At 41.2% G+C, this 24,900-nt stretch overlaps 2 protein-coding genes across 10 annotated transcripts in view; one reads left to right on the top strand and one right to left on the bottom strand.

Annotated features, from left to right (window-relative positions):
• The window catches only part of WDR41 (WD repeat domain 41), a 34,243-nt gene extending 11,960 nt beyond the window's left edge, over positions 1-22,283 (top strand). The window contains exons 8-13 of the mRNA XM_074932774.1: positions 6,772-6,882; positions 8,182-8,366; positions 11,280-11,401; positions 13,490-13,578; positions 15,333-15,466; positions 17,279-22,283. Of these exons, the coding sequence (XP_074788875.1) occupies positions 6,772-6,882; positions 8,182-8,366; positions 11,280-11,401; positions 13,490-13,578; positions 15,333-15,466; positions 17,279-17,431 (794 nt within the window). The 3' untranslated portion in view covers positions 17,432-22,283. The remainder of the gene's footprint in view (positions 1-6,771; positions 6,883-8,181; positions 8,367-11,279; positions 11,402-13,489; positions 13,579-15,332; positions 15,467-17,278) is intronic.
• Positions 22,284-22,291: 8 nt separating this feature from the next.
• The window catches only part of PDE8B (phosphodiesterase 8B), an 88,645-nt gene continuing 86,036 nt past the window's right edge, over positions 22,292-24,900 (bottom strand). For all 9 annotated transcript variants that reach the window (XM_074932764.1, XM_074932767.1, XM_074932773.1 and 6 more), the window contains 3 exons: positions 24,624-24,791; positions 22,939-23,068; positions 22,292-22,410 (listed from right to left, as the gene is read on the bottom strand). In XM_074932764.1, coding sequence (XP_074788865.1) covers positions 22,298-22,410; positions 22,939-23,068; positions 24,624-24,791 — 411 coding nt within the window. In that variant the 3' untranslated portion in view covers positions 22,292-22,297. The remainder of the gene's footprint in view (positions 22,411-22,938; positions 23,069-24,623; positions 24,792-24,900) is intronic.

Genomic DNA, 24,900 nt, shown 5'->3' on the forward strand with positions numbered 1-24,900 from the left:
TTATCAGAGATATGTGTAAAGAGCATGCTGCCGGAATGGCATAGGAAAAGTAAATGGTATTAGTGTGTTTAGCAGCCTTTTTCCTTTTTCTCTTATTTGACAAAGAGACAGACAATACAAATCTCATTCAGGAATTTTGTTGAGATCTTCATGACAGAAATTTTCTGTAATTGTTATTACTGTTATTGCCACCTGCCCAGATATGATTGTGACAATCTACATTTGTCTTTCTGGAGAAGGTCTGGAACTCATTATTTGAGTTGTCAAATAATAGGCTTCTCTAGAGCCTCCTTATCACAAGATCAGGAATATGAGATATTGCGGATCGTGTTATACTGTCCAAAACTGTAATGAGACAATGTGAGGTTTCTATTGGTCACTTGGAGATAGGGTTTTCTGTGCACAAACTGTAAATCATTGTCTAGCTGTCAGTGGAGAGTCTTAAATAAGAGTGTTTTTATAAAATACTGAAATCTCAAAACATGGAAAAAAAATCCAGGAGAAATAATAGAGCCATCTATTAGCCACCATCCAGGAGTCCGTGTAGAGATATAGTACTGGCCACTTTTCCCGTTCAGCAATCTTTAGGGCAAGTTGGATCGCTTTTACTTCTGCGAACTGACTTGACTCTCCTTCTCCTTCAGTGGCCTCAACGACTTGTCTTGTGGGACTCCACACAGCAGCTTTCCACTTCCGATGGCTTCCTACCACACGACAGGATCCATCAGTAAAGAGAGCATAACGCCTCTCATCTTCTGGTAACTCGTTATATGGCGGTGCCTCTTGGGCACGAGCCACCTCCTCAGGCCGCACTCCAAAATCTCTACCTTCTGGCCAGTCCATGATCTCTTCCAGGATCCCTGGATGGTTGGGTTTCCCCAGTCGAGCCTGTTGCGTGATTAACGTGACCCATTTACTCCAGGTAGCACTGGTTGCATGGTGTGTGGAAGGGATGTTTCCTCTGAACATCCAATGTAATACAGGCAGCCGTGGTGCCAAGAGGAGCTGTGCTTCTGTACCAACAACTTCTGAAGCAGCTCGAATCCCCTCATATGCTGCCAGTATCTCCTTTTCAGTTGGAGTGTAGTGGGCTTCTGATCCTCGATATCCCCGGCTCCAAAATCCTAATGGTCGACCTCGAGTTTCACCTGGTATCTTCTGCCAGAGGCTCCATGTGAGTCCGTGCTCCCCAGTTGATGTGTAAAGTATATTTTGCACAGCTGGTCCTGTCCGAACAGGCCCAAGAGCTACCGCTCGAGCTATCTCTTGTTTGATGTGCTCAAAGGCTTGTTGCTGCTCAGGACCCCACTGAAAATTGTTCTTCTTTCGGGTCACTTGATAGAGAGGGCTCACAAGCTGACTGTAACCTGGAATATGCATCCTCCAAAATCCCACAAGTCCTAGGAAAGCTTGTGTTTCCTTCTTGTTGGTCGGTGGAGACATAGTTGCTATCTTGTTGACAACATCCAATGGCACATGACGGCGTCCATCTTGCCATTTTATTCCCAAGAACTGAATTTCTCGTGCTGGTCCCTTGACCTTGCTTTTCTTTATGGCAAACCCAGCTCTCAGAAGAATCTCAATTACTCTTTGTCCTTTCTTGAACACTTCTTCTGCCTCATTGCCCCACACAATGATGTCATCAATGTATTGTAGATGTTCAGGGGCATTACCCTTTTCCAGTGCAGTTTGAATTAGTCCATGACAAATAGTGGGGCTGTGCTTCCACCCCTGGGGCAGTCGATTCCAGGTATACTGGACACCCCTCCACGTGAAAGCAAACTGTGGCCTGCACTCTTCTGCCAAAGGAATTGAAAAGAATGCATTGGCAATGTCAATTGTGGCGTACCACTTGGCTGCCTTTGACTTCAGTTCATACTGGAGCTCTAACATATCTGGTACAGCAGCACTCAGTGGTGGCGTCACTTCCTTCAGGCCACGATAGTCTACTGTTAACCTCCACCCTCCGTCAGACTTTCGCACTGGCCATATTGGGCTATTAAAAGGCGAATGTGTCTTACTGATGACACCTTGGTTCTCCAGTTGACGAATCAATTCTTGGATGGGAGCCAGAGAGTCTCGGTTTGTACGATACTGCCGTCGGTGCACGGTCCTCATAGCAATTGGCACCTGTTGTTCTTCAACTTGCAACAGTCCCACAACAAAAGGATCTTCTGAGAGGCCAGGCAGATTAAACAACTGTTTTACCTTTTCTGTATTCACACTGGCCACACCAAAAGCCCATCGGTATCCTTTTGGGTCTTTGAAGTATCCCCTCTTGAGATAGTCAATGCCCAAGATGCAAGGGGCTTCTGGGCCAGTTACAATGGGATGTTTTTCCCACTTGTCCCCAGTCAAGCTAACCTCGGCCTCCAATACTGATAGTTCTTGACAGCCCCCTGTCACTCCTGAGATCCAGATAGGTTCTGCCCCTCTATAACTTGACGGCATTAGTGTACATTGTGCCCCGGTGTCAATTAAAGCCTGGTACTTCTGTGGATTTGATGTGCCAGGCCATCGAATCCACACTGCCCAATACACCCGATCATCCCTTTCCTCCTCCTGGCTGGAGGCAGGGGCCCTCTATTCCTGTTCTTGGTCGGAGTACTCACTGTCTGACTCTTGCCGTGTCAGGCCAGAGGTTCCTTCTTCAGGATCAAGGGAGGTGATCTCAGTCTTTCTGTATCTGGGAGATCGCTGGTTACTTCCTTGTGGTTTTACACCAGCTACATTAGCAACCTTCTTAGATGTCTTCTTGTTGGCAGGGGTCTTTCCTCGCAATTCATGTACACGTGCTTCCAACTTAAAGGTGGGTTGACCATCCCACTTCCTTATGTCCTCCCCCTGGTCGCGCAGGAAGAACCAGAGTTCGCCACGTGTCATGTGCCTTGGCTTTCCTTTCCCCCTGACTGGGACAGAAGAGAAATGATTTCTTGGGGAGCTCCTAACATCCAGGGCACTCGCCCGTAGAGATGAGGAGGTACCAAGACTCTCTTCAAAGTTCTGAAGCCAGGAAGAGACTGCCTCCACAGTTGGCGTACATCTTAGTCCTTCTCCTGCATCCATTTCTGGGTAGTACATTGCGGCCAAGCCGGCAGAATACGAGGATGGCGCACCTTTAATCACCTTCCTCCACATGGCCCGTGTGCATGGGACATCCTCTGGATTTTTAGGGGCTTCATCATTATCTGGATCACCATAGATGACTTCCATCACTGCTAATTCTCTCAGGTACTGGACACCTTCATCTGCAGTAGCCTACTTCCCTGGGGTGTTGTCCATAAGATCTTCCTTAAAAGGATACCTTGCTTTAACACTTGAAAGAAGCCGTCTCCACAGACTGCAAATTGCTGTCTCTTTTCCAATTCCCCTTTCAATTCCTCGATTTCTAGCAAGGGAACCCAGCTGTTGGGCTTCCTTACCTTCTAGCTGTTGAGCATCTGCCCCATTATCCCAGCATCGCAGCAGCCAGGCAGTGATCTGCTCACCCGGCTGGTGGCAGTAGTCTTTCCGCAGATCTCGCAGTTCTGATGACGTCAGGGACCGGGTAGTTTCTGCCTCCTGTTTCAGTTCTGTTATTCCCTCTTCTGATACCTTTGCTGAAGGACCAGCTTCTTCCTCCTCTTTCTCCTCCCTTATTAATCGAGGGTATGGGCCTGTTGTTCTCCTTGTCCATTGTTTCTTTTTTACTACTGGGGCAATCTCTGTTGTTGTTATTGTTTGAGTTCCCATGTCAACCACAGCCCTTTGAGAGTGCTGAACTGCAGCTCGGTAAGCACAGGCCAGGCCCCAGTAAAGTGCTAGAAGTTGCTGATTCTCATTGGGATAGGCAAGACACCCCTCTATCAGGTGATGTGTCAGTTTTGTGGGGTTGCTTGCCTGTTCAGGGGTGAGATCCCAGGCTACAGGAGGTGATAACCGTCCTAGGAATCTGCCCAACTCCTTCCACTCTCCCTGCCACCCAGGAACAGGCCGCCTCAGAGCACATTTTGGCACCGATTCACTCAAAATTTGCGTTCTCTTACACCAAGAGCATACCGAGCTCCACACAACCCACAACAGGCGAACAGCATTAATAAAGAGTATCAATGAACTAACATAAGGATGACTAAGTACCTCGGGAGCCCGCAAAATAAAACCACTCATGATGTTCCCGATTCCTTGCAGCATGTTCCCGAGCTTAACAAAATAAAGATAAGCAGCGCAATAAACAAGCCCGTGACCAGCACAAGAGCTTGTTGCTTAATAACTACTATAGCTACAGCACATTTAATATAAAACTGCCGTTGTTTTGCCCCACGTTGGGCGCCAGAATAGACTGTGATGGTTTGACTCTGGCTAAATGCCAGGTATCCACCAAGTCGCTCTATCACTTCCCCCCCCCCCTTCCCTTTGTTTTCTCAACAGGGTAAAGAGGGGAAAGAAGATAAACTAACCCTTGTGGGTGAAACAAAAGCAGTTTTAATATAAGCAAAGCAAAGCAAAAGTCCGCGCGCGGAAGCAAAAGCAAACAGATTTATTCTCTACTTCCCATGAAGAGGCGATGTCGGGCCTTCTCAGGAAGCAGGGCTCCAATACGTGTAGTAGTTGCCTCGGAGGACCAAGGGTGACCCCACCCCCTTCCTCCTTTCTCCCAGCTTTATACTGAGCAGACATCATATGGTCTGGAATATCCCTTTGGTCGGTTTGGGTCAGCTGTCCTGGCTGTGTCCCCTCCCAAGATCTTGCCCACCCCGTCCCACTGCAGGGAGGAATGTCAGAAGGAGCCTTGGTGCTGTGTAAGCACTGCTCAGCAGCAACCACAACTCCAGGGTGCTACCAACACCCTGCCAGCTCCCAGCATAAAACACAGCATCGTGAGGGCTGCTATAGGGGAAAACCGATTCCAGTTCAGCCAGACCCAATACAGCACTGAATCAGCAAAACAGCAGACTTTGCTCAGTAGGATTAAACATTTAGCTGAAAAGTAGCAATCTGATATTCTAGTCAAAGAATCAGGAGCAAATTAAAAATAGTCTTCTTGTGCTTAGACATTGGTATACAATGTAAATTTCCATCTGAACTTCCCACAGTTTTTTGTAGTGCTCTTGAGATATAAAAGAAATTTTGAGTGGTTAATATAGTTTTGATTCCTGATGATCTTGATTGCCTTACTAGAGAATATTCCATCCTTTCAAACAATAGTTTTCAATCAGATGAGCACTTAAGAAAGATCATGGAATCATAGAATGGTTTATCTAGTTCCAGCCCCCTGCCATGGGCAGGGACATCTTGCACTAGATTGAGTTGCTCAAAGCCCCGTCCAACCTGGCCTTGAACACCTCCAAGGAGGGGGTATCCACAGCTTCTCTGGGCAGCCTGTTCCAGTGTCTCATTACCTTCACAGTGAAGAATTTCTTCCTTACATCTAATCTAAATCTACCCTCTTTCAGTTTAAAACTTTTACCTTTCATCCTATCACTACACTCCATAATAAAGAGTCCCTTGCCATCTTCCCTGTAGGCACCCTTGAAGTACTGGAAGGCTGCTATAAGGTCTCCCTGAAGCCTTCTCTAGGCAAAAGAGCCCCAGTTCTCTCATCTTGCCCTCACAGGAGAGGTGCTGCAGCTCTCTTGATCATCTTTGTGGCCCTCCTCTGGACCTGCTCAGTCAGGTCATCTCTTTCTTACACTGGGGGACCAAGAGCTGGATGTGGTACTGCAGGTGGGGTTTCATGAGAGCTGAGTAGAGGGGGAGAATCCTCTCCCTTGACTGCTGGTCACACTTCTCTTGATGCAGCCCAGGATATGGCTGGCTTTCTGGGCTGCAAGTGCATATTGCTGGCTCATAGTTTTTCATCCCCAAGTCCTTCTCTGCAGGGCTGCTCTCAATCCACTCATCTCAATCCAGTGCCTATTTTTGCATGGGATTGCCCTGACCCATGTGCAGGACATTGCACTTGGGCTTGATGGACTTCATGAGGCTTGCCCGGGCCCACTGATCAAGCCTGTCCAGGTCCCTCTGGATGGCACATCCCTTCGCTCCAGCATGTTGACTGCACCACACAGCTTGGTGCCATCAGCAAACGGAGTGTGCACTCGATCCCACTGTCTGTTGTTGTCAACAAAGATGTTAAATAACACTGGTCCCAACACCGACCCCTGAGGAACACCACTTGTCACTGCTGTCCACTTGGGCATCGAGCCATTGACCACAACTCTTTGAGTGTGACCAGCCAGCCAGTTCCTTATCCACTGAGTGGTCCATCCTCCAAATCCATTTCTCTTCAATTAGGAGAGAAGGATGTTGTGCAGGACAGTGTTAAAATCTTTGCACAAGTCCAGTTAGATGACACCAGTCACTCTTCCCTTTTCCACCAATGCTGTAACCTCGTTGTAGACGACCACTAAATTTGTCAGGTGTGATTTACCCTTAGTTGAAGTCATGTTGGCTGATGTTTCACTTTTGGTTTACTTATCTGTAAAGATGTCTAATACTTTTCACTTCTGCTTTCTGCAACTTCTGATGTTGATTCTCTGAATTTCAGAGTTACTAAGCTGGAATGTTTTATCCTGTAGCTGCTGTAGTAAGAGGCCTTAATAACACTGAAGTAATTTATTCCCATTTTCTTTGGTGTTATGAGTAGTCATAAGTGGCTTTGCACATCTTATACTGTCTTATTTATGTTTTAGTTTGTGTCTTTCTGAAAATGATGTGTTTTATTTAAGCATAGCTACATTTTCTTCTGAGTGGTAAAGCTCATTTAGACAATTTCTCTCTCTGTCCTTGAAGTCATTTTTAGGTTGATTGCTTCTAATGATGGGTCTGAAGGTTGGAATATCCTTGAAGTAAAACGCCTTGTTGACCATCAGGATAACATTTTATCATTAGTCAGTGTCAATGGTAAGAGTAATTTTATAATGTTACTAGTTTTCTTAGTTACCAGTGGGATATTTCAACTATTGAGTTTTTATTTGGACCAAACTTTTAACTGGAGTGAAACTTCATAAATAGTAGGTGTACCTTCCTGTGTAGCTGCAACAGTAGTTAAATATGACAGTATAATGACTTCCTTTATGGATTAATAGTGAAATGAAACCAGGCAGGTAATGATGTAGAAAAGGCACAAAAGAGGCCATGTCATGGATGGGAATGGATCTCTGGATCTTCTTCCTGTTGGGAAAGTCTAAAATCCTATTTTCTTTTTCTGATTCTTAAAATGGAACATACAATGCCATGTCCTTTGCAGCTGTAGTCCCAATGTAACTGAAAGTTCTGGGTGTGCAGATGTGGGCCTGCATATAGATCCATTATTTAGAGGCTCTGGAAGATGGTGCAATCTCTGCTGCTCGTTAGGGTAATGCTGAACTTGAAATTCTGTCTACTCTACTACAGGTATCAACCCCTTCTACTTTCTTTTTCCCTGTCTTTTTTTATGGAGCACCCCCAGAGCCCAGGGCAAGTTATTCCTGGTGTGATGGAGTGTGTATTTGCCCTTGGGCTTATTTGTGTCAGCCTGGTTGGGCACAAAGGGGCTGTGGTACAGGGGTAGCAAGAAGCTGGAAAGAAGAAAACTTGGATTCTATGGTAGTTGTTTCTGGGATTTCCTGTTGCCATTATTTTTTCCTTTTTTATTATGAAGGGGAAACAATATTTGGCTTAAAAAGACAGTATGCTACCTCCATTAAGTATTGTTGAAGCAGTTCCTTTCCATGTGTGATTAATAAATTCATGGGCAGCTACTTCAATCTTGTTGTTAACTCATCCATTTAATTTGTCATCAGTATTTCTATTTATGGCAAAGACATACTTAGCTATGTCTGAGGGCTGCTGACACACCTGCTTGTCCAAGGAATAGAAGGGTTTTGTATGTAGGCACCAAATGACCTTCAAATACTTGTACATACTTCTGGTGACATTCCTTGCCTTTGCTATAGTGTACTGTGCGCTATGACTGGTGAATGTTCTCCTTCCTAGTTTTAATTTTACAAGAGAGCTCATCTCCTTTTGCTTATCTGAATTATGCTAGGTAATCAAATGAGTATTTCCTCAAAGGGAGAGGTTTTTGTCTAATCAGTTATATTCTGCACATTCTACATAGCTTCACTTGAAAATGGGCTCTCAGCTTTCTAGGGTGACTTTGTGTAAAATGGAATTTTTTTAATATCATGTGATTTCTGTGTGTGTTTTTTTCCCCTCTAGACTTGACTTTTGTGACAGGTTCTCATGTGGGTGAGTTAATAGTTTGGGATGCACTTGACTGGACAAAGCAGGCATCTGAGTGCAGCTTCTGGGACTCCTCTGTCCATCCAGATGTACAGGCAGAAATAAAGTTATCCCAAAGCCAAAATGAAACTTCAATTCAACACTTAACATCTGATGAGGAGGTAAAAAGCTTTAAACAGAGTAAACTACTTACATGAACTAGCATGACCCTACCATAGAAGGCCAAGTGTTTTGTGTTTTCAGTTTGCTTGTTTTAATGAGAGGCTTCTTTAAAATGCACACAGCTATTTTTTATATAGTCAATATTTTTTATATAAAAAAATTTTGGTCATTGAACTAACTGAATGTAGTATGTTGATGGTATGGGAACCAATATAGTGGACTGTCACAACAACATTTCTTTTTGACTGACAAAGATTTATTAGTTGTTTACAGTACCACTAGAGAAAAATAAATAGGAGGTGTATGTTTTGATGGCATACATCTTTCATATTCTATGGTTCTCAAAATGCAGTTTCCACAATAATAAACTTCCTGAACCAATTATAGCTGAGGGTTCTGTGAAGTGAATTAAAAAATGGATGTAAGTTTGTGCTTAGTAGTAAATAAATATTGCTCCTTCTGTTCACATGGGCTATACTCAATTGTAAAGAGCACAAATATGGGTACAAAATCCAGTCTACTGTAATCATACTTTGGAGATAATTGAAGAGTTCTTGGTCAGAACACTCAGGCAGAACCCAGTTATTGTTCAGAAAACACTAAAAATCCTCAGGTTGTTCTTTACTTTTGTGAAATATTACCAACTGTTAATGACAAAAGAGAAGGTGTTTCTTAGTTGGGGTACTGTGGAATTCTGTTCTTGGGCCTGTTGGTCTATTGCTGAGGAATGAGTATGAATCCAGTTCCAGAAATCCATTTCTGAGATATGAGCTATAACAAAACAAAATCTCTGGAAAAGCCTGAATGTAGGCTGAGGGCCAAGTAGTCACCCAATGCATTTGTCTATAAGAAGAGCATTTCTGAAACACTGGAGAGAGAAACATTGTGGGGATAGAGATGCAGTTGTCTCTAAAGGTAGGCTTTCCAGCAGTTTTGTTGTGGGTGCTTAGTTCTAGCATGAGCAAAAAGCCAATCCAGTTCAGGAGAAATTCTGTAACTTGGCTTTAACACTTTGATGGCCTGCTTGAAAGCTACACAAGATGTGTTTTAAGGGAGGGGAAAAGAATGTTGCAAAGTTCAGAAATAGTTAAAACATTGAATGTGAAATCTGAGGCTGCTGAGGTCTTTCTTCCATTCATGGAACTGAACTAAAATAGTTACAGAATTTTATTTATGAGACTTTTGAATGGTGAGAAGAAAATGTGGTTCTAATGTTATGTCCTGAAATACAAGGTGCTTTTAGGGCAGAGCTGTCTGTATTGTTCCTACTTAGAAAGTGGTGAAGAAATGTATTCCTATAATGAATTACTTCATTACCTACTATCTAGAAGCAGAACACTGTTCTTCATGTTAAAAAAAAAAAAAGAAATTGGTGTTTTCTCTGTTAGGAAGTTTGTCAGCAGGCTTGGTAGTTAGGTGATTGGAGAAGATGCACTTGCCTGGTTTGACACTGTGCTTGTAGGCAAAACATCATTCAGAATCAAATGAGATTGTAATAATTTGACAATACTGGGAAACAGTGCTAAGGAGTGCTTCTGCTGTCCTCATAGGTGTGTTTTTAACTTGCCTGTTAATAGGTGTACAATTTACACTTAATCTGTTACTTTCTTGAGGTTTGAGATGACCAAGGTTTTGCTGGGGCTTGTGTAGAGAGAAAAAAAAGTGTGATCTGTGATGAGCGTCTTTTGCAAAGCTATAAGACTATATGAAACTCAAGAGCCTGTCTGAAGGTGGAAGACTCTAAGGGAGAAAAGGCTAAGATATAGGTGTGGAAGGCCATTGAATTTGAGCCTCCTACAAAACTAGGAATATTAATAAAAATGGACTCAGTGTTTTTTCTTTGATTTGGTAGAGCACTATCAGAAATCTGCACTTAGTTTCAGAGCTGTTGGAGCTCCCACCTCAGATGTGCATAAGGAGAAAACAAAAACAAATGGAAACAAAACGTAACGAAAACTGGACAAGGTTTTTTGAACAGTATCAAAACACCATTGAGTACAAATACAGGAAAGACACTGGGTTACCAGTTTTACAAAATGTTGACAAGTGTGTAGTGTGGACTGCTTATGAGACACTAATGTTTGGGCTGTGTAGATGGAAGCAGACCATTCAGGGGAAAGATCCAGCATATCATCACCTAAACAAGGTATGTTCAAAACCCCAAATATGTACCGAATAGAAGCATTTTGCACTCCTCTGGTACCAAACTTTTATCATGTGTATGTACACATGACTGTATGTTTGTTCCCTCTGAAATAATTACAAGTCATGAGAGGGTCGAGGTCCAACGATCTGTAAACTGTTTGTGACTTTTTAGGGCCATAATGGTTATAAGACAGAATCCCTGCATATTTCAGAAAGAGCATTGAATGCAAAATGCTTCCAGATCTTTGCAATATTGTGTAATAACTTTCTGTGAGAGAGGTCCTTTTCTACACTTAGAGTACAAATGCTTGAGCAAGAGTTCTTTGTGAAGCTTCAGTTAAATTTTTTTTAAAATGACAAGAATGCAGAACAGCTTCTTGTATATTCAGTCTTTCTGGATAAAACGAGTTTGTCAAAACACAGAATGTTATTTTAATGTAAGAACATAAATTTAATTGCATAAATATGTTGATTTGTTGGTATCCTTGATTTCTGCTTAGACTGTAAGGTACAAGATGAAAATACAGAAATGAAACAACTGCTTAGATTATAGGAGGATATCTCATTTCCTGGAAAAAAAAAATTCCGTATTTTTTTTCTATAACTTGCTGATTCTGTATGCTTGGGATAAAGCAGTAACACGAGAACAGAAACAAGCTAGATAATGCAGGCTAGACGATGTCATAGTACTGCTGGAAATCCATTACATGCAGGGTGATCTTTCAGTATCTGTTTCTGTAAGTTGTTACATTGAATTTTCTTTCCAGTGTGTGTTTGCTGCCATTGGGAAAGGCATATACGTATATAATCTTCAAATGAAGCGTGTGATTGCTTGCCAGAGAAGTGCTCATGACTCCTCTGTACTGCACATTGAGAAACTTCCAAACAGGTACGAGTCATGGTACATTTTGTTAATGCAGTAAAGAAATGCACAATTTGGAAGGGTGGCTAGAGACAGTCTGTAAAGCTACATCTGAATCCTGGGGCAGGGACTTGATCTTTAGTTTGATTTGCTTTTACTAGATAGCGCTTGTTGATCTGATTTGTCCCAGTTTGAGTGGGTGGCAGGGGTTTTTGGTAGTGGTGGAGGGGCTACAACGGTGATCCCCTGTGAGAAGCTTCTCAGAGCTCCCCTGGCTCCAAGTTGGACCTGTCTTTGCACAAAGGTCGAGCCAATTAGCCCTGCCTCTGCAATATGACATTTAAGAAGGGGAGCCTTGGAGGAGGAATTGGAGTTGGGAGGAGATGCAAAGAGAACATCTGTGCAAACACCGAGGTCAGTGGAAAAAAGGAGGAAGTGGGGGGAGGTGTGCTGGTGCAGAGCCCCTGTGCAACCCATGGTGAGATGGCAGGGCTACCACCCGTGGGGGTCTGTGGTGGAGCAGATGCCAACCTGTGGTCTGTGGGGGCCTCCACACTGGACCAGCTGACTGCACCTGAAGAAGGCCAGGACCGTGTGGGAAGAAGAGGCACTGCTATTGTAGTTCAGCACTGGGAGGATTGCAACATGCTGGGGTGTCCCACACCAGAGCAGCTAGGGAAATGCTATGGCCTGTGGGGGAGGGACTCGTGTTAGAGAAAGTTTGTGGAGAACTGTCTCCTGTGAGAGTAGGACCCCATTGGAGCAGAGGGGAGAATACCAGAAGTTTCCCACCTCTCCCTGAGGAAGAAGTGGTAGGACTGACTGCACCCTCCAGCCCCTGTCCCCTGCCCTGCTGGTGGGGAAGTGTTAGAGGTATCAGGAGCAAAAGCTGAGCCCAGGTAAAAAGAAGGGGTGGGGGGAAGGTGTTTTCAAGATGTGGTAAGGCTTCTCACAGGCCTACTTTTTCTGTTAAGCGGTGGAGTTGTTAGTGTCTGAATTAAATTTATGTTCTTTTTTTTCTTTCCTTAACAAATGTGTCTTGTCTGTGACTATAATGGATAAGTCGTCCCTCCCTGTCCTTATCTTGATTCCTGAGACTTTTGCTTTGCTTTCTCCTTCTCAGTGTTGCGAGAGGGGAAAAGGGGGAGTGAGTGGCTGCATGGTGCTCAGTTGCCCTCTGAACTCAAACCACTGAGCCTTCTGCTTTATTTTCTCCTCAGTGTTGTGCAGGAAGTGTGGAGTGAGCACCTGCATGGTGCTTAGTTGCTCTCTGAGCTCAAACTGTGACAGAATTTTTGAAAATGCATCATGGTAATTCAATGTGAAAAAACTATGATCCAGTATGTTTGATGTACAGGCTCAGAGTGAAATATCTTGGCGCTTTTCAAAGTCAGACTTGATAAAGCACGTCTGTCTACACTGTGAAAATTGCACTTTGTGGCATTTTACTTCTATATAGCAAAAGGCCTATGGCATATTCGGTAAATATTTTTTCACTAAATATTCTGTAGCAGATGAAATGTTTTAACAAAAAGAACTTCCAGCCTTTGTTCATTAGTGCTGAATTTCTAGCTGGAACTTATTTTGACAGTCAAGTTGGACAATTTGTTACATATATGTAACAGTTGTGTTGTTAGATCCCTTTAGACTCCTGTTCAATGGAGTAAAAGTCTGTCAAGAGATAATAATTGGGGCCTTGACCTTGTAAATACACATGCTGTTCTAAACAGGTAATGAAAAGGAGTATCTTTCCTTTTGTTGTTTTTCTGTAAGGAAAAAAAAAAGTTTTTGCTTAGTGAAAGTAAACTTACAGAAGCCAGTTAGTAGAACTGTGTTTGCAGAGTCTAGACTTGGTTTTTATTTTAGAGTGGTGTGCTTTTAAAATGGGATTGAAAATGTGTATTTTTTTTCATATATTTTGCAAGTCCATTGTAGTTTGCCTACTACAAATGCATCTTGTTTTGTATGGAACATCTGGATGTCCTACTACGTTTGAGAATTCTAGCAAACTTGTGTAGAACCTGAGGCGCTTGCTGTCTCTTTTATAGAAACATCACAAGTTGACTTGTGCAGATAAGTATCCATGCTAGCATTGCTTAGCAACTGTTTTTACAGGCAGCTGATCTCCTGTTCAGAAGATGGCAGTGTGCGCATTTGGGAGCTCCGAGAAAAGCAGCAGTTGCCAGCTGAGCCAGTTCCAACAGGTTTGCTGGTAGTGGGGGGTGAAAAGAACATTTAAAAAGAATAACAGGAAGCCCATTATTTACCATATAGGAACAGAGAGGTTTACAGCTTTGTAAGAAGAGATAATGTCTTGTGTTCAACCAACTGATAACAGGGGTGGGAGGGAAAACTGAAGAAGACAGGGGTGTGCAAGCCCTTCAAGATCTGATATGGGAAGTTAGAATATCCAGCTGAAGTGGTTCTGTGCCATAAAGCTTATTTAGAGTGTACAGTTGTATCAATCAGCTGGTTTAACAAAAATTATGACCTCTACTGACAAACCTTGATTCACTTCTTGTTGTACTGAATAGTGCTGGATCCTCTACCATGCGAGAGTAAATAGTACTGAACCTTGTGAAGAAAGCTAAAAAGAAGCTTGTGGATGACCAGCTGGCACAAAAACATGTTTTCCAAATCTCCTCCTAGAACTTGGAATGACAGTGGGACTCACTTGGAGGCTGTATCCAGCTTCACTTACATACTACCTCTGGGTGTCAAAGTCCTCAGGGCTAGTTGCTAATGTTTTAGGAAGTACATGTATTGCCTGTGTAGTGCTTGCTGTTCTTTGACTAGGCCAATAGCTTCCCTGGGTGCTGGCAGTTGTGGTCTTGGACAGGTGCTCTGGACAATATAATTAGCCTTATGGACTGGGATCAGTAATGAGATGTTACTGTCTCTTGTAGGAATTTTTTTTATTCGAGCTGTAAATAATTTTCTTGATGTATATTGTCTACCTGACTGTTCACCTGTTGATGGTAACTTTTGCAAATATCTTTTTGCTGCCTAGGTTGATTTAGAAACACTTTTTCAGTGTAGCTGGTGACAGCTGTCTACACAGTTCTGCTTCTTATTGTGACAAGTGGTATTTGGTTTCACTTTGGAAATTTATAATTTCTATGATTGAAGACATTTGAAAGAAACCATATGCAATACTAAGACAGGTGGACTGCTGTTGATTTGCTCTATTTTTATACTAAGAAATCCCCTCAGTAGTTGTTCACCTTGCTTGCACCAGGGCCATGGTCTAGCACACTTCTTGTTTTGTGTGCTGATGGGGCTGAAGAAGGGGCCAGAAAGTCTGAACTGCATTGTGTACAGAACCCAACTTTCTTACTTGTGTCAGTATTATTATACAGTTCTTCTGGAGGCTGTGACACAGATGTGATTTTCTTGCTATCTAAGTGGAACAGGTGGAGTAATATCTTTATGCTCCAGTTTGGCTGATAGTTTTAAATCTGAAGGAGAAAGTCACTGGGCAGTATAAAACCAGGCAATTCAGCATCAGAAACTTGCTTGTTACCTGTATGCCAGCAGTCTAATGCCTTAGTGCAGGACTCACAGGGAGAGACTGGCACCTCACTCATTATTGCACACGTAGCAGTTGAGGAGGACAGAGCAAAGGTAAATGTCCTGCATCTACCTTTTGCTGTTCAGTTAGTTCATTTAGGCAGTCCTTGGATTTTTTGCTAAATCTTTATATTGTCTGATCCAGGTGAGTAATTCACCATGTTAGCTAAATTATGTCTAGTAAGGACAAAGGACAAAGTAGCTATGATTCCTTCTCCCTGAAGGTGAATAATCCGGATACAGAAATGCTGCACAGTACAAAGCTGCCATCATGTTGCCATGCAGACTGTCCTGCTTTTAGATTTTAAGTGGTTTATGTAGTTCTCTCTAGCTAGAGGAAATAAATTATATCTGTGATTTTTGCCAAAATAAAGGATATTTTTTCCAGGGTTTTTCAACATGTGGGGCTTTGGAAGGGCAAACAGGCAGGCAAGCCAAGCTGCTAAGAAGATGCAAGAAAATACACCTATGTTTTTCTTGGAGCTTGTTGGTGATTTGATTGGTCATTCATCAGCTGTGCAGGTAGGTCAGTTTTAGTAAGAACAAGAAAAAATGAATTTTACTTGCTAATGTAATTTTGGTGCTGTTACTTTAACAGCTGTAATTTTTGGCTGTTTATCTCTGGAGGCTGGGAACATGTTGATCGTGGGGTATATGTAGTGCAGCGTGAAAACAAAAATCCATACTGACTTAAAGTTCTAATGAGAACTCAAACACTCACCGGTGCCTGAGGATTGTGTGTGCAGATGTATATGTACATGCTACACATAATCTGGTGGGGTATTGGGTTTCCTTGTAGACTGCAAACAGTACAACTGAGAATTGTGTGTTTGTTCCAGATCTCATCTTAAGTTTGTAATCTAAACGAGCTCACATAAAACGACACTCGTTCAGGAATTTCTTAGCCCTCTGTGCTGTGAGCCTTAAGGAGGTCTTTAATTTTACATCATGTACCATTCAGTGCTTCTGTCTGCCTAATAGAGCATTTTTTTGTTTTATATGGCATTTTCCCTCCATACCCTGTCATGTTTGACAAACCTATTGGGGTAACAAATCACTTTCTTACAGTGGACTTCTATATATATTCTTGGCAGAAGCAGGGGCAAGGGCAGGTAGAGATGAGCAGTGTGGTTCTGGAGTAGTATACTCACAAGTATTCATGAGACTGACTGGATTTCAGAACCACTACTGTAAAAAGCTGAAAGCTTTTCACCAATAGCAAAGGTGAACCTTCCTGCTCCAGGGGTTTCTGCAAGTCTTTCTGCCCCTCTCTACCATCTTTCTTTCTGAAAAACTGTTGAAAGAGGCCCTATTATCAGTACAGAAAGTTGCTATCTAAGAAAGAGGACATAATGTAATTCAGCAAGAGGCACATACTGAGTTTTTGCTACGACTCTGCAGAGCCAATGAGTAACTGATGATGGTAGATGTGATTTCCTGCAATGCTTTACATAGGGAAAATTTAATTTTTAAACCCTGGTCAGATTGGAGCAGTTGAGGCTGGAAATGTTGAGTATCAATGAGATGTAATGATCAAAGATGTGGTCTTGGCCAGAGTATTTTTACTGGAACTGCATGGTTAGTAAGTGGCTGTTCCCAGAGGTGGTAGGGTGTAGCAGTCCTTGGCTTGAATGCTTCCCCTGGGCAGATCCCTTCAACAAGCTGAAGAATTGGGATGCTGCAAGCATGCCATAGTGGCACACGTGGTGTGGTTCCATTGGCTGTTGTGTTGAACTGCAGTTAGTGGCTAATTTTAGGCAGCCTTGTAGAGGTCTCTGAAGTCAGGGATGACTATATGACTTGTCAGCTCCGTTTCTCTTGCAAAATCCCTCTAATGCTGCTGTACTTTTCTCCTGAGTCACAGTTCTTGCTGGTTTGGCTTCCTCTGTGATCAGGCACATGCTTATGTCTGTCACAGTTGTTTACTCTTTGACCCTTCCTGGCCTGGAAAGTAGTCTGTGCTGGTGTGCGGGAAGGGGGTGGTGTACCCAAGTAAACAGAACAGTGGCTTCTGTTCCTAAGAAACCAGGCGATCATAGTTCATGCAAGTCACTACTGCTGGCTTGCAACAAGTTTCTTCAATATTCATTACCTTAACTTCCCTATCTGTAAGGCTTTAATGCTTTTTCTAAATTGAGATATTTCAATGTGAAGTGCTGTTCAATATTTGTTTTTGTGTAGGGATTTTATGAAATATCAAACACATAAAAAGTAATTTTGTGTACTGATGTACATTTCAGACACACATTTGTATAGTCCAGCTGTACACTGAACAGGTAAGTGAGCTGACAATCTCATGTGAGCATCATGGTAATAGTAATTGTTGCATTGCAGATGTTCCTGTACTTCGGTGAACTGGGACTGGCTACGTGCTCTGCTGACCACCTCATCATTTTGTGGAAGGATGGTGAACGAGAATCTAGACTCCGCAGTTTAACACTGTTTCAAAAATTGGCGCAGAATGGTGATTTGCAGATCAGATTTTAAATTGCTCGAATGCATGCTACTTATGTATAAACTGGATGTGTGTTAAACATGAGTGTAAAGGAAAGTTTGAGCTACTGGGAATGTGACTACCAGTAAAGTTTACACTTAAATTCCAATATAATACATGACATTTTTAGTTGCTACTGTTCTTCTCAAAGGAGAATTTTTCATGTTGAAACTTAACTTGGCTTACTCAACAGAAATGGCATTCTCTTGAAAGACTTAAGACAACGATGACTCATTAAATAGTTTCTAGTATTATTCCTAATATTTAAAAATATCACGTGTGGATGTAAAAATTATGATTTGTTAAGATCATTAGGTGGATCATGACTAAAGCAGCTGGGGACATTCCACAGTGTTATGTGCAGAAAGGCACAGAAAAAAAATTTGAGATTTCCTGCTTTATGTAATTAATTTATTGAAGCTAAACTTTAGTTACTGGCTCAGATTTGGGGTTTTTTGTAGATGATACGTAAAAGAAACAGTTCTTAAATAGAATTTTTGCATTTGAAGTTACTATCCTGCACCAAGGGTAAGAGCAAGGAGAAGAGTGTGGCAGGTTTCATTTTTGGCAAAGCAAGTTATATAGATATGTCTCGCTTGCAGTAGCTGCAGTTTTACTGTGGGTTAATCTACACTACTGAGTTTATACAGCATCATTACCATGTCTAGCATGAAGTGTGATTGGTTTATCTTAGTCTTTCCATAGTGCATTCATTGAATTAATTTGTATCTAATAAAAAGCACTGGCCTTACCATGGATTTTCCGGATGTAAAATACTTTTCTTAAGCAGTAGCAGCTGATGTGTTCAATACTAGCACAACACTTCTGCCAGATAAATACTAAATTCTCAGCTGAAGCTTGAGTGCAGAGAAATCTGCACCAAATTTGTAAGGATAAATGGTATTTTAGAGTTTAAAAATAAAAAGCCTTGAAGTACACAATGCTTTTTTCAAGTCTGAGATAGCAGCAGTAATCTGAAAGCTAAACAGGATTGGGGGGAAAAAAACCCCCAAACTAAAACAAAACCCCCCAACCAAAGCAGTAAAAACAAACGAAAAAAAACCAAAACAAGGTTAAACCTAGAAGATACAGAGAAACTGGGAGGGAGGACAAGACAGTGATAAATTGTCATTTGAACAAAGAGTAGGGAAGGGAGGAGTTTGGGAATTTAGTGATTGTAAAGCCACATAGAAGAGGGTTCTGCTGTCTTTAGGTCTACTCAGAAGATCCAACTTAGTAAGAAGATCCAACTGAGTAACTTTCAGTGCCATCTCTTTCCTTTGAATCCATGACAACTGTTTTCAGTACAGGAGACTACAGGGCTGTGATTCCAGACTTAAGATCCAGCAGCTGCAGTAAGTGCAATTGAAACAAAAGGCTAAGATGCTCCTGACCAGAGCAGAATAAAAAGGAGGAAGCTCCAGCTTCCTAGAAGGAACCAACAAGCCTTTTAGACTTCTTCCTCCAGCCCCTATGGGCGCTTGCCTTCCCCCTACCACCCAGCAGCCAAGATTTGCCTCTTGAGTCTCACCATAATCTTCCTTCCAAGGTGGGGCAGAGGGACAGTAAAATTTTGAGCTGTATCTTTTCCCCCACTTTAGTCAACTTGTATAACTAATCTTATTTGAGTGTAGAGCTCAAAACGACATATTTCAAAACCACAAAACAGATGAAGTTGTTAAATTACCTTCTCCTTTCAATTCATGAAGGTTAGGTCAGTGTTAAATCTTCAACTGCATTTTTTTTTTGCTTAGGGTGGCTCTTCTCTAGGAAGCAACTACAACTGATGATAACATGTTTTTGGGTGTATGGTATTAAACTTGGGGCAGAAAGGCATGTTAAACCTTTCTGCCTGCATTGTTTCAGCTTGTCTATCAGCAAGCGTTGCATTTTTGTCTACTGCAGTACAAGCCAGGGAGATCAAGTTTCTCTTTGGTTCTTTTTTCCTTGTTTCAACTGAGAAATAGCTGTTTAGTTGTATATAAGGTATGTGTGTTTACACATTGTTACTAAAACTTTACAGAACAAGCTTATAAAACAGAATTTTCTTGGAGAGGCTACTGCTATAGTCAGGACCTCAGCTGTAACTAGAGAGAAGGAACATAACCTTTTTTATTATCTTTTTCCTATACTGTGAGAACAACTATTTCATTTTTGACACTGCTTTTAAGTGAATACCTCGTAAAGAAACAGATCTATTTAACTGAACACTTCTAGTCACAAAACTCATTGTGCATTTTACAGGGATGTAATTCAGCCTCAAATACTCCTACATGCATGTGTAAATATTTATATCTATCAGAAGTGCCATTTTTCTCAGTTACAATCCATTGGTAACAGATGTCCCAAGGGTCTCTTCCTTAGGAAGATGGTTGTTAAAAGATGTTTGAGTTGAAAGTATTAAATTATTTGTTTTACAAATGAACTTTGAACAAAACAGTGAACACAGTATGGCTACACTAGCCCTCTCCTGTTAAATAAGAGTTTGGCACTTGCTGTTGGGCAGTGCAGTAAGCAGAATTAGGGTGATGAGATGAGAAACTTTACTTCTGCCTTGTGTCTTTTAAAATTTTTTTCCACCCCACCGCAATGCAGAATTCTGTATGTTCACATCACAAAAGTAAATATCTTTATCAGACCTACCCTTAATACTTGTACAACTCTGCGTCTGTTTTACTGTCAGTATTTGCACTGACAGTAGCATGAAACAAGCAGCTGTTAGTCAACTGGATAGGCTAGAGTCTAGGAGATCTGACACAACTGGCAGATTATGATTAATCTATGCTGATTTCTTTTGCTCTTAAAGAGGACATCTCCACACAAATTACTCTTTTTGCTTAGTCTCTGACTGGGGGAAGAAACAGAGGATCTTGCAACAAAATACACTGATTCCACATTAATGCCTTAACTTGTGAACCAGAACTGTGGCTGAACTTTATTTCACCTTTCCACCATTCACATTTTCTTCTTTGTGACAGAAGTGTGACAAAAATAGTGAAATGTTTCACATGAATGTGGTCTTAAAGGTTTGCTATATTTAACAAAGTAAGATGACAAAGCTTTGAATCTTGTGAAATTATTTTCTCTAATGCAAGCTGTAGTGAGCGTTCAGTCATCAGAATAGTAAAGGTACAACCACTAATTCTAAATCAAGGAATGGTAAAAGCAGTTTACACTATAAAAATTTGAGGCTCAACTTATCTGAATAAAAATCCATTGAAGAATGTTTCAATAGGTAATAAGAAAGAATGAATAAACATACTTCACCAGAAACACCATTCTTCAAATATACACAATGCAGCATTTTAATACACAGCAACCTGCCTTAGCTATGACAGAAGTAAGGTTCTATTACAAATCTAACAAAAATATAGCTTATATACATTTCTTTGCACATACATTTTATGAATGTTTCCTTTTGTTTCAGAACTTGGTACAAAACATACAAAAAAGGTTGGCACATTATGTAAGCTACCTGCAGTAAACAACAATCACTGTCACTTTTCATCCACAGCAATGTGAACTGTTTGGGTTGGTTTTTTTCCTTCATCAGATTCAATTCTTGATATAGCATAGGGGAGGTAAAGACCATGTTCAAGAGCTTTCCTTTTAATGAGTAGTGGACTGCTATTTCAACTGTAGCCACAGCTTTGACGCTCTTGCCTGCAGCCTGGAGTGCAGTGTTAAAAATCAGCAGTTCTGCTAGTATTTATTAACTGAATAGTCTAAAATTTGAACTCATGTTCATGTTCTGCATGTGATTAAAATGAGATGTACAAAAATATGCATTTGTGCTTTGAAAGCTTTAGCATAAATTTCGTATCTTAAAACTAATGAAAACTATGTTTGATTTCTAACTTATTTACATCTTTTGAAGTACTTTTTACATCACAAAACAAATTAGCATTTTATTAGGAGGGAAAAAGCAGTACAAATTAATTATAATACTCTTTGCTATAAATTAGAACCTGGAAACTTTTTAAAAAGTGACAGGTTCATCCTAGAAGTAGCACAATATATAGACATCATAAAATTTAGATCAGCTTAATAAAATTGATGACCGTATGTACAAACACCGCTTTATAAAAAAGTATGTTGATCAAGCGCCTAAATGGTTTTTGCGTAAAATTTGATGAAACATTCCATCTAAAATGGCAGAGGAATGTGTGGATGGCACCAGTTATACAGAACATGCTTCTTTTTCTCTATTATATGACCAATTTTAAGGGACTTTGCCTCCTACCAAGATTTTATGTGGAAAAGAAAGAAGGGAGAGTGGGTGGTGCTCTAAGAGATAGTCTCTGTAATAAGGTCATTTTAAATGGTGGAGAGTTTGGTTTTTACTGTATTCAATTTATTGAGCTTTACTTGTTCTACTGTGTATGTTTCTCTTTAGTATTATGATTCAGAGAGCTGAAGAGTATCAATAGAATTGGAGCCAATTTATACTAGGTAATTGGGAAGTTTTTATGCTTATTTTTCAGCCTATTCTTACTGTACTGGTGACTAGATTACCCCTCTGAGAAACAGCTGTGTGAAGTGTTAGTGAATACAGTTGTATCAATTACAGGATTTGACAAATGCATATTCGGTATTAGAAATCAATTTCAGAAGTACATTTTCTGACACAAAATGTTATTTCCAAAGAGCACTTATTCATCTGTGGATTACGTAGCCTTTTTGAAAACATTTTTCCTGTAGGATTCAGAGAAGCTTGAAAGTGATGAATAAAATACTTCCTTCTTGCCACACAGTCTTAATTTCACTGGAAAGGAAACACCATCTCTCTTGTAGCCAAGTCAGTAAGTGATTCACAGTGAAACTGGTAAATCAAGAGGTCTTTTTTTCTTGTGTTGGTGTCAGTTGTTTTCTGATGGGAGTCTGAGACTCTTGCACTTTAACTCATCCAGTGTTTTCCAGTGTTTGTAGTTATTAGCCAAGTGTTGCATCAGAACAGGCAGATGTGCAAATGCTAAATGAACAGGAGAAACAGTTGTACTATGTATACAGAATGGGCAGAATAAGTCATCTGAAATTGGCATTCTCCTGCTGGTTTTTGTTCCTTCAGCTGTAAGCTAATGCTAAAAGGGGAAAGATTTTTTTTCAGTCTGTTTCTCTTTCAAGAAAATCCCCTTCTTAAAGTATGATGACCTTATTAAATTACACTAGCACATAACCACTGATCTTGATTTCTCAGAAGAAATACATTGTTAAAGGAAAGAAAAACCCTAGATTAAAAAAAGCTTAGTTTTAAGCCATTATTCCTTCCTTCTTTGCATAGATTGTCTGGTAAGCGCTCAACTTTCATAAAGCTGGTGTTATGTGCAGTGAAACAGGCTTCAGCAGCATCATTGCTTAGATCCTGTGTTGTACTGATCTACAGGTACTTATCTACAAGTAGTACCCTTGAAAAAAATGGGACTCATGGCCAGTTTGAGATTATTCATTTTATTAGAAATATCTGCCTTAGAGCAAGGAGGAAAAAAGCAGAGGTACTTACCATCCCATGCATCGAACATATCTGTTATAAAATAATCAATGAAGGAAATTTGAGACTTGGGAATGCTGCAGGTGTTTCTATCAAATACTGGCATTACAACAGGCAGACCCTGTCTCTTCTCTTCATCAGTCTAAGAAAACAAAACTCCAGTTAGACCTTAGAGCTTTGTTGGCTTTCATGCTGGAGTAGCAAAGGCTAGGGGATCAGATAAATTTCAGTAGGAGAGCTGAGACAAACCTTAGGACCCCTGAGGTGAACTGCCTTAGTTTCATGTGCTTTATTTTGTCTGGAACAGGGATGGAAATCAAAACCTCTTCCCTTTCACAGGTACTCTATTACTGTAGTGCTGTGATTGCTCTTGGCTCCAGTGAGACAGAACGCTCTAATCTGGTCATTAGGGCACACCAGCTAAAAATGGAAAATAGGGTTGCGTCCTTTTGCAGAGGACAGGTCTGATCTCTCCTTTTTTCCACATCTCTATTGGCTGTTTCAAACCATCTGTCTTTTAAGTAAGAGGGATGTTGCTGTCACTACTTTCTCTGCTTGTATTGGGTTATAAGATGAACAGAAGTAAGGGTATCCCCTTTCATTCTGTGTCCACAACTAGAAGAGGGTTGGTTTTGTTGTGCTCAATATGGTGGAAGAGCCAATCACCTCAACAGTCTTAGAATTTAATTACAAAATACCATGCTAAGTAGTATAGTCAGCACCTAATGCTGTAATTGGCAGCAGAACAGAATTACCAGATGAGGTGAATGAAGAGCAGAACAGTTCTCAGCACCTCACGTTGCTGCCAGAAGGATAGTGCCAAAGACTGACAGTTTAAAGCTAGCTTGTGATACCTCGACTGCTAAGGAGATACAGCCTAAGTGATCCTTGTTCTTACCTAGGAAGTGATCAAATTTATTCACTGTGATTAAAATGAAATTCAGACATGTCCCAGGCACTAACTCAGTAATAACTATCACATGTATGATAGGAATTTGGATGGTAGGCATGCCCACTTTTCTGTCTCTCCAGTTCTGCACCATTAGTGGCAATTAAAAGCTTAAGAATCTATCAGTTGTTCAAATGAAGAACTAGAAGAATATTTCACTTTCAGAAGGCTGGTGCATTTGTGTTAGAAAAAGAAAGAAGAAAGGAAGTTGAGCTTCTAGTTCTGTCCAGAGAAATCTCATGTGATAAGTATTTACACTGCCTACCTGCCTGCAGTACTGGCCTGATACATCATCTGCCTACCATGACAAAAGTTCAGATGTCCTGTTAGAAGAGAAAGGGCCAGTCCAGTGATTCAGTTGAGGTCTCCATCAGGCATGGATCTTCATGCTCTCTTCAGGGAAGATACTGGGACTAAAAGCTAGAATGGTGATGGTCTTGAGTTTCAGATTATTAAATTGACTAGGGTTAATCAAATAATTTTGTTTTGGCCAGATGGAGAAAGTTAAAGCATAAAACCTCCTTTCCGCCATTCTGTACTGCAGGCTTCATGGTAAGCAAACTAGCTAACTGACTGGAGTGAAGTCTTCTGCAGGAAACTGAGAGACAAGTTCTGACTGAGGTCAAAAAGCATACCTCTGAACTCCATGGTGATGCCAGGCAGACCCTGTGTGGAACAACAGCAGACCAGCCAGTGTGCACTTTCTTACATAATATAATAGTCAAATTATAAAAGTACATGTACATACCTGGGCAAAATATTCCTCTGAAATCCTCCCTGCCCATTCGATACATAGCTCTAGGGGGCGACATGGGTTTGCTACATCTGCACATTTAATCATCATGCGCTTGATCAGTGTCTGGTTATCTGGAAAATTTGTTATATTGGCTGTACATTCACAGTCGCTGCCTTCACTCTGCAAAAGAGAATTGGTTTCAGGGGCCAGTGGCCAGCATCCCTGCTAGCAGGAGCAAGGGCATCGTTATCAGCTGTACTGCACTTAGGTATAATAGTAAGCAGGCACC

This window comes from Athene noctua, chromosome Z (genome assembly GCF_965140245.1).
Source record: "Athene noctua chromosome Z, bAthNoc1.hap1.1, whole genome shotgun sequence".
Taxonomy (NCBI): Eukaryota; Metazoa; Chordata; class Aves; order Strigiformes; family Strigidae; genus Athene; species Athene noctua.